We start from the raw sequence: 9,615 nt of genomic DNA on the forward strand, positions 1-9,615 counted from the left end.
TACACATACAATGGAACGTTATTCAGCCATAAAAAAGAATGAAACTTTGCCATTTGTGACAACATGGGTGGAACTGGAGGGCATAATGCTAAGTAAAGTAAGTCAGACAGAGAAAGACAAATACCATATGATCTCTTTTATATGTGGAATCATAAAAAAACAAAAACAAAAAAACTTCAAAGATAACAGAGAAATAATTGGTGGCTGCCAGAGGAGCAGAGGATGAGGGGTAAAAGAAATAGGGGAAGAGCGTCAAAAGGTAAAAAGAGAAAAAAGAAAAAAAAAAAAGAAAAAAATTCAATATTAAAAGCCAATTTGAAACCACAACTCTGTGACCCATCTTGATGGATACAGAATAACATTATTGTTTGTACAAAATAACATTAAAGAGGGGGCTTCCCTGGTGGCGCAGTGGTTGAGAATCTGCCTGCCAATGCAGAGGACACGGGTCCGAGCTCTGGTCTGGGAAGATCCCACATGCCACGGAGCAACTGGGCCCATGAGCCACAATTACTAAGCCTGCGCGTCTGGAGCCTGTGCTCCGCAACAAGAGAGGCTGAGATAGTGAGAGGCCCATGCACCGCGATGAAGAGTGACCCCCGCTTGCCACAACTAGAAAAAGCCCTCACACAGAAACGAAGACCCAATACAGCCATAAATAAATAAATAAATAAATAAATAAGTAAGTAAGTAATTTGAATGCCTCAGCAATGGGTTGTAATAATCCATGGGGGCTGATGATGAAAAAAAAAAAACATTAAAGAGGAAAAATGGAATATAAAATTGTATTAAGATAAATAGATTGATTATAATTAGGCATATGCTAATATACACTAGTAAAGACAGATTATTTTGAATAATAAAAACGGATTAATATTAAATATATATATGTTCCAGTGATGGTCAAATCCTGGTTCCAACACTTACAACTAAGGGAAGTCACTTAACTTCCCTGTGCCTCAGTGCTCTCACCTGTAATATAAAGACAACAACAGTACCTATCTCACAGAATTGTTGTGAGGGTTTACATAAGTTAACAGGTATAAAGAGCTTCAAGTAGTGTTTGGCACATAACAAGCACTCAAATGTTAGCCAGTATTATTAAGATCTAGAGTCCCCAAGATCAGCTTAGGGTAAAGTATCAACATTTAAGTTTCTGGACCTATGAAACTGAAGACAAAATCCTGTTCACATCTTAATAATTCCATCAAAGAACTAGCAGCCCATGAAGCCCTGCCTAAAGCAATTATTTCTCTTTAACATCTCTGTGAAATACAACATCAAGGATACTTAATCTTCCAGTAAAAGACTAAACTATAATTATGAAAGGCCTATGGGAAGATCATTGGTTTTATATATTCAACATGAGCAATCACACTTCCAATTTTCTCCCAACGTGTCGCTTTCAAAGATTCAAATCTAACTTTTAACCTCATCCTCAACGAAACTGTGGGAATGTTTTGAATACTATTTACATGGCCCCTAGTTTTTGTGACATTTTAATCCTTAAAACAATCCTATGGAAAACTAATTCACTTATGAAATTAGTGTAAACTTAATACCAAAGCCAGAAAAAAAAAAGAAGAAATGAAAAGAAAAAGGGAAAAAAGGTCAATTTCACTTGTTTGCATACAGATGGAAATAAATCATATTTTTTAAAAAAAAGACAAGCAAATCAAATCTAGCACCATGCTAAAAGAATAACATACCCAGAGCAAGTAGAGCTCACTCCAGAAATAGACAGATATTAATTATACAACAAATTATATAAATAGATCAAATTATCCCAATAACTGCTAAAAAAGTATTCACTCGATAAATTTTTTAAAAAATTTTAAATGGTACTCTAAGAAATTCAGAGACTAATCCAAACTAAATGTCAATACCTTTCCTGTAACCAGAAAAAACTTGTTAAGAAAAAATTATACAGAACCTACAAAAAATAAAATTTAATTGACATAAAAAAAACTTGAATAAGTTCACTCATTCAAAAACATTTACTAAGTGGTTACTATGTTTCAAGTAATATTCTAAATGCTAGACATGGTAGCAAAAACAGATAAAAATCAACCTTCATGAATCTTACATTTTAATAATTTAAAAGAAAAGGGGCTTCCCTGGTGGCGCAGTGGTTGAGAATCCGCCTGCCGATGCAGGGGACACATGTTCGTGCCCCGGTCCAGGAAGATCCCACATGCCGCGGAGCGGCTAGGCCCGTGGGCCATGGCCGCTGAGCCTGCGCGTCCGGAGCCTGTGCTCCGCAACCGGAGAGGCCACAACAGTGACATGCCCGCGTACCGCAAAAAAAAAAAAAAAAAATATTTCAGGGAATTCCTTGGAAGTCCGATGATTAGGACTCGGTGGTTTGGTTTCACTGCCAGGGCCTGGGTTTGATCCCTGATTGGGGAACTAAGATCCCACTAGCCACATGGCACAGACAATAAAATAAAAATAAAAAAGACTTTAAAAAGAATTATTTCATATTTCTAGCCGGAAAGACTATTGTAAAGATGTAAATTCTCTCCAAATTAATTTCTATGTTTAACATAATTCTAATCAAAATCCCAATACAATTTTCTTCTGTAGAATTTGACAAGATCATTATAAAGTTCATGTGAAAGATTATATATGTGAGAATGGACAGAAATATTGAACAAGAACAATAATGGCTAAAGGAACTGGAAATGTCTAACATAAAAAAGAAAACCCAAAACCAGACATAGGTTTGTAATATAACTTCGATACATATCAGAGCAACTTTCCAAAGTAATAGAAAAATGACATGTTATTCATTATGTGATGTTGACAAATAACCAATTATTAAAAAAAAAACCACTGAATCTGCACCCCATACTTGACACTAAAATTAATTAAAGGCATACATAAATTTTTTAAGTGATATAATAATGTCCTAAAACAACAGATAGGTGATGAGTCATATAATGTTAGTACCTCGCTTTCAGAGTTTCCTCTTTATAAAATTCTATAATTAAAACACACCATAAAACAAATAACAGTTAATACTGCAAAAAAATTGGCATTCACATCTTATACAAATGTCTTACACAAAATGTCTATAATGTTATAACCTATCTGGAAAGCAATATGGCAATTTGTTTTTTTAAATCTTATAATTCCAAAATCTTTGATTCAGTAGTTCAGTCCTAAGGACAGAAATAAGTATACCTGTATACAGAGTTAGCTCTAAGGATATTCATTCCACCACTCTCTATAATGGCAAAATGTGGAAATAATTTAAATGTCCAACAATAAGGAATTTGTTAAGTAATGGTACATATTTATGAAGAAATATTATATAGCTATTAAAAATCATGTTTCAGAAAAAAATTTACTAAACAGGCAAATGTGTAAAGTGTTTTATTAAAAAGGGTAGATTAAAAACATATGATTCCAACTTTGTGAAAGTTATCATATGTGCAAAGACTAAAGGGTTTTCTAGCAAAATTCTATGGTGATTACCTCTGGGCAGCAGAATTATGGGTGGTTTTACTTTGGTCTTTGTACATTTTTCACTTCCTCAATTTCCTCCAGTAAACACACTTTTAATAAATGTTTTTATTTTAAAAGCCAGTTCTTTTGCATTAAGATAGGAAAGCAATTAGGTAAATAATGAAATAAGTTTAAAATTCTTATACTGTTACTCTACACTACAGTCATTTAACTCTTAGAGCCTTTTTTGGTCAAACTTGATCTTACAGCACTGAAACTTCAAGCTGCCAAGAAAAAACATCTGCCAATGTTTGCTTAAAGGTTCCTGCATTTTGATAGAGGCAGTTAGAGTTAACTTTCTTCTGGGAAGAAAATAATTAACTATCGAGTGCAAAGAAGAACTGCAAGTTCAGGAATTCAGAGGCAGTAAACATTACAGTTTCCCAAATACCACAGTATGTGTCTTGTTCTGCTGCTGACAAAGAAGGAAACTTCACACGAAACGGGACAGAAGCAGAAAAGGCAGCCAGACCCTGTTTTTAAATGAAGTTAAGCTTGAGGGAGAGAGTTAAGCAAGTAATACTTTTAGCTACTTAAGAGTGAGACTGTGTTTAGGATCCCACTGGCTGCTTTAAGAGCAGATAAACAGTTTCTCATATGTTCAATATTCATTAGTATTGTTTTTACTTCAAAAGCATGTAAAAATAAACTTTTACCTAGTAATAAAGTCTTCAGATGTAATAAGTAGGAAACACTTTTTTAAGTATAAAAACTGGAAATAGGAGCTTCCCTGGTGGCGCAGTGGTTGAGAATCTGCCTGCCAATGCAGGGGACACAGGTTCGAGCCCTGGTCTGGGAAGATCCCACATGCCGCGGAGCAACTGGGCCCGTGAGCCACAATTAGTGAGCCTGCGCATCTGGAGCCTGTGCTCCGCAACAAGAGAGGCCGCGATAGTGAGAAGCCCACGCACCACGATGAAGAGTGGCCCCCACTTGCCACAACTAGAGAAAGCCCTCGCACAGAAACAAAGACCCAACACAGCCATTAATTAATTAATTAATTAATTAATTAAAATTTAAAAAAATACTAAATATATAAAGTTCTTAAAAAAACTGGAAATATAATGGTAATGCTCATATTTTAATTGGGTATTAGTACACAGGGATTTATTATATTATTATTTCTTACACATATTCTTTTGGATCAATACACTATTTAACTAAAATTAATATACACATGTATTATAAATATTTTAAAACAAATCAAAAATATGCATATGTGAAAAAATATGTATATATACAAACACATTTTTTAATGACTATGATATTCTAATACTTGGCTCTATCTCAAGTGTCAGAATTCCATATTTGAGCTTCTACAGCTACCTGGTGGCTGCTAATAATGTTTAATATAAAGGCCAAAACCACAGACCAGTTAACAAGCTACTGAAACTACAACACAACTTCACAGGTAGGAATAAATTTGAGGAAGAATACTTATCTTTTTTGGCTGTGGGAAAGCAAAATTCTCTCATGTTGTGACATATTCTCCAATTATTTATTCCCTGTGGAGATAAGAAACTAGACTAGAAAAAAATCTCCTGAACTATGGGAAAAAATTCTCCAAGGAAAGGTTGATCCCTCCATTTGTCTTCTACATCCCATCTCCCCTCACCTATCAAGGACATCCCTCCAGGGATTCTCTCATCAGCCTTCCCTCTCTACTAGATTACTCCCAACAGAATACAAACATTCTCTTAGCTCTTTCACCTTAAAAAGAAAAGAAAAAAAAAAAGTCCTCTCCCGACCTCATTTTCCTCTCCAATTATCACATTCATTTCTCTCCTTCTCTTTACAATCCTCAAAAGAACTGTCTGTACTCACTGTCTCCAGTATATCTCCTCTAATTTTCTTTTGAATCCACTACAATCAGGCTTTCATCCTAAAAAAAAGGGTTAACGTTACTAATAAAACTGTAAAGGTCAAAGGACCTCCAGCAAGCTATATGTGGTCATCAGCTGAGTCCTAACCTTACTTGATCCATCAACATCATTTGACACAGGTGATCTCTCTCTCTCCTCTGAAACATTCTTTCCTTGGCATCCAAGACAACACATCCTCCTGAGTCTCCTCCCACACCTTCCGGTTTGGTAATCTTACTTAATGTCATGATTTTAAATACCATATATATGCTGAAGAATCTCAAAGCTTCAGTGCTGGTATCTCCCCTAAATTCTAGGCCAGTATTTACAACTGTTTCCATAACACCCCCACTTGAAAGCCTATCAGACATCTCAAACTCCATACGTCCAAAACGAGCTCCTGATCCCCCACAGACCTGCTCATTTATTTCAGTCAATAGCCATTTTATAGGTTAGGCCAAAAGCCTCCACATCAACCTTGGCTCCTGTCACTCAAACCTCATGAATCCATCAGCAAAACCTCCCAGCTCTACCTTCAAAATACATACACAGGGACTTCCCTGGTGGTGCAGTGGTTAAGAATCCACCTGCCAATGCAGGGGACACGGTTCAATCCCTGGTCCAGGAAGATCGCACATGCCACAGAGCAACTAAGCCCCTGCACCACTACTGAGCCTGCGCTCTAGAGCCCGCGAACCACAACTACTGAGCCCACACGCAACAACTACTGAAGCCCGTGTGCCTAGAGCCCATGCTCCACAACAAGAGAAGCCACCACAATGAGAAGCCAGTGCACCACAACGAAGAGTAGCCCCCTCCCGCCACAACTAGAGAAAAGCCTGCACGCAATAATGAAGACCTAGCGCAGCCAAAAAAAAAAAGAAAGAAAAAAATACATATACACTGCTACCAGTCCAGACCACCACCATCTTTTGCCTAGAATCTTAGAAAAACCTAACAACTTTCCTCTAATCTCCCAGTTCCTTTTCCAAGCCTCAATCCAGGCTGGGTTGTACTCCTAACCTAAAATCCTTAACTTTCCAATTAAGATCCACCAGACTGTTGCATAAAGAACAGCAGTTTCACATGAACCAGGGTTGAACTGAGCATGTCATCGGGGACTGGGATACATAATCTTTAAAGGTTCTTCCAGTCCAAAAAATTCTGAGTGACCTGTTAATTCTGCATGGTATATACACAAAAGTTGGCTACACTAGTCTCTGTACTTTGCTGTGTTAAGATTTTTTTTTGCTAGACATTAATTTAAACAAAAACTCAGGGTGTATCTTAGTCCCCTGCTACACTATTAATGGTCTGAGTTCTCCCCAGAATACCTCCTCGTAACTCATTCCCCTACTATCCATTAAATCACAAGTGTCATATTCCTTAACAGAATTCATTACATGTGGATAAAAGTGGGAGACTATTACCTAATGCTTATTATTAGCCCATCTTGTCCCTGATATGACAAAGACTATAACTACAGTTGTGGTATATCATCTGTACAACCCTAACACCTGTAGTCAGAAAAGAAAGCAGCCGAGAAATACACAGAATACTTAAAACACAATACTTCGGAAAAATAAAAGAAACTGATCTGCCACACACTGAAGAGTAACTTTAATTTATAGCTTTCAAAAAGTAAAACCACTCAGCTATGACAAATTAACCTCCCTTAAAAGAATTCTCCCTGCATTATATACTCAATGCCTATGACTTAATGACACTCTTTTTGTTTCAAATATGGAACTAAATACATTTAACAAGCCTAAAATACAGGTGAATATTCTTTTTCAAATAGAGGAAAACATACTACTTTATAATGATATCATCTATGCTAAATCTAACCTTCTGATATTACATGAAATAGCTAAGTCTGAAAGCCTAGTTCAGTGATAATTTCAATGGCAAAGGAAAACCTACTATTGGTTTTTTTCTATTGCTTTGATTAGATTGTTACTCTTCACACTAATGGAAGGAAGAATAGGGCACAGATTGAAATCAAGCAAAAATATTTCAGTTGCAGTTCCTTTAGGTTTATCTCTTAATTTACATTTAGTTAGTAAGATCACTAAAATTGTTAAAATACAGACAATTCAGTTATCCATTAATTCAGCCTGCTAAAAGCAGCACTGAGCCTTAAGAGGTGGTTATATGCCCACACATACATGTATTTATGCATTAGAGTACACAATGCCTCCACTGCAAAGACTGTAGATTGATGCGGGAGCTTGTTAGAATATTTGACCTTATTTTCTCATACAGCAGCCTAGAAAGTAACAAAATATAAGCAAATAAGATGAACTATCACTAGAAACATTAGCTTATGCAGAACTTACCTAAAGTCTTTGTGTTTGCTAGGAGAGCTTCTTCGTAAGACAGTGTATAATAAAGCACCAAAAGCTGTGCTGTGATACTGAAACGCTGATTAAGGCGGATGTTGTCACCCTGGAGGTAATAATATAAATACTTTAAAATACTGTTAAATTTCATGAGTGCTTTTTGATAGCAAAAGCATTCAAAATAGATTATTCAGTGTTGCTGCTCCCAAGCTCGAACAAGTTGGGAGAAATGTTGCTGTGTTTGCATTAAACTCAAAGAGACAACTTGAAGTCTAAGTTAAATTTGAGATGGCTTGGGAGATGAAAAGCAACATGCTTAACAGTTTTTAAGATAGGAAGGGGCTTCCCTGGTGGCGTGGTAGTTAAGAATCCGCCTGCCAATGCAGGGGACACGGGTTCGATCTCTGGTCCAGGACGATCCCACATGCCGCGGAGCAACTAAGCCCGTGCACCACAACTACTGAGCCCGCGTGTCACAACTACTGAGCCCGCACGCCCTAGAGCCCGTGCTCAGCAACAAGAGAAGCCACCGCAATAAGAAGCCCATGCACCGCAACGAAGAGTAGCCCCCACTCACTGCAACTAGAGAAAGCCCACGCGCAGCAACGAAGACCCAACGCAGCCAAAAGTAAATAAATTTTTTAAAAAGTTACTGTTTTTTTAAAAAAAAGAAGACAGGGAAAAAAAGGCAACAGCAGTCCCATCAGGCTGCTTCTCAAAAAGCTTTTCAGGAGTCTCAAGTATTATCTGAAATTACCATGAAGAAAATAATTCCTAAAAATGATATTGTACAGTTAAGTATATTTGGAGAAAAAAGATTTTCTTCAAGTTTTCCATTAATAATCTAGGTAGATCTTAGATCCCCAGGAAACTAAACAAAGCTGGTTGAATGTGTTGAAATGTCATGTAGTCCGTTGGTAAACACACAACTTCCACAGCACTCCTCAAGCTTTAAAATGGAGCTCTTGGGACTTCCCTGGAGGTCCAGTTGTTAAGACTCCACACTCCCAATGCAAGGGGCACAGCGCGGCCAAAAAGAAAAAAAAAACGGAAAATGGAGCTCTTGAAAGAATTCCTCAAAAAGTGCCTATTCAACAAACTACTTGGAACTAATACCATTCTTTTAATATTTATAAGTGATCTAAAAAAAAACTGAATACCATCTTAAATTCAGAACCACCTAGAAGTTGTTCTCCTCTAATAATCAGGGGAAGAAAATGGAGTCAGTCCGAAGAATAAAAGAAAAATAAGCTAATAGATGTAGAAAAGCCGCTATTTTACCCCAATGACTCCTTGGAAAATATTGAGTATCTCCTGTTCTGTGACTGGCTGATTTGTGGCTTCTGGATTAGATTTAGATGCAGGAGTAAGTATAGAATTTATGTACACGTCAATCAGAGGAAGTAGTTGAGGATGGAGTGGAGTGGAGGTTTCACAGAGCTGTCTATAAATCCAGTCCTAAAAAAGAAGGTTACAGGCACCAAATCAATTATGGCAATAAGAAAAAGCAAGCAAAATTTTAAAAGCACATATAATTTTACATGATTTATGAATCAGTGAAACTCACTATTAACTTTTAGCAGTTATTAAATACATTATCCAGTTTCACAGTTGTCTTTAATTTAAAAATAGGAAATACTTTTATACCCTAAAGTTGAGAATACCGTGAAGTGGAAGATAAATCTAAAATGATGAGTTTGGGCTTCCCTGGTGGCGCAGTGGTTGAGAATCCGCCTGCCGATGCAGGGGACACGGGTTCGTACCCCGGTCCGGGAAGATCCCACACGCCGCGGAGCGGCTGTGCCCGTGAGCCATGGCCGCTGAGCCTGTGCGTCCGGAGCCTGTGCTCCGCAACGGGAGAGGGCACAACAGTGAGAGGCCCGCGTACCAGAAAAAAAAAA

The 9,615-nt window shown here is 37.3% G+C and overlaps 1 protein-coding gene across 5 annotated transcripts in view; it reads right to left on the bottom strand.

The window, feature by feature from the left end:
• The window catches only part of INTS2 (integrator complex subunit 2), a 51,365-nt gene that overhangs the window by 19,641 nt on the left and 22,109 nt on the right, over positions 1-9,615 (bottom strand). For all 5 annotated transcript variants that reach the window (XM_007108452.4, XM_007108454.4, XM_007108453.4 and 2 more), the window contains 2 exons: positions 8,996-9,172; positions 7,712-7,820 (listed from right to left, as the gene is read on the bottom strand). In XM_007108452.4, coding sequence (XP_007108514.1) covers positions 7,712-7,820; positions 8,996-9,172 — 286 coding nt within the window. The remainder of the gene's footprint in view (positions 1-7,711; positions 7,821-8,995; positions 9,173-9,615) is intronic.

Source organism: Physeter macrocephalus, chromosome 14 (genome assembly GCF_002837175.3).
Source record: "Physeter macrocephalus isolate SW-GA chromosome 14, ASM283717v5, whole genome shotgun sequence".
Taxonomy (NCBI): domain Eukaryota; kingdom Metazoa; phylum Chordata; class Mammalia; order Artiodactyla; family Physeteridae; genus Physeter; species Physeter macrocephalus.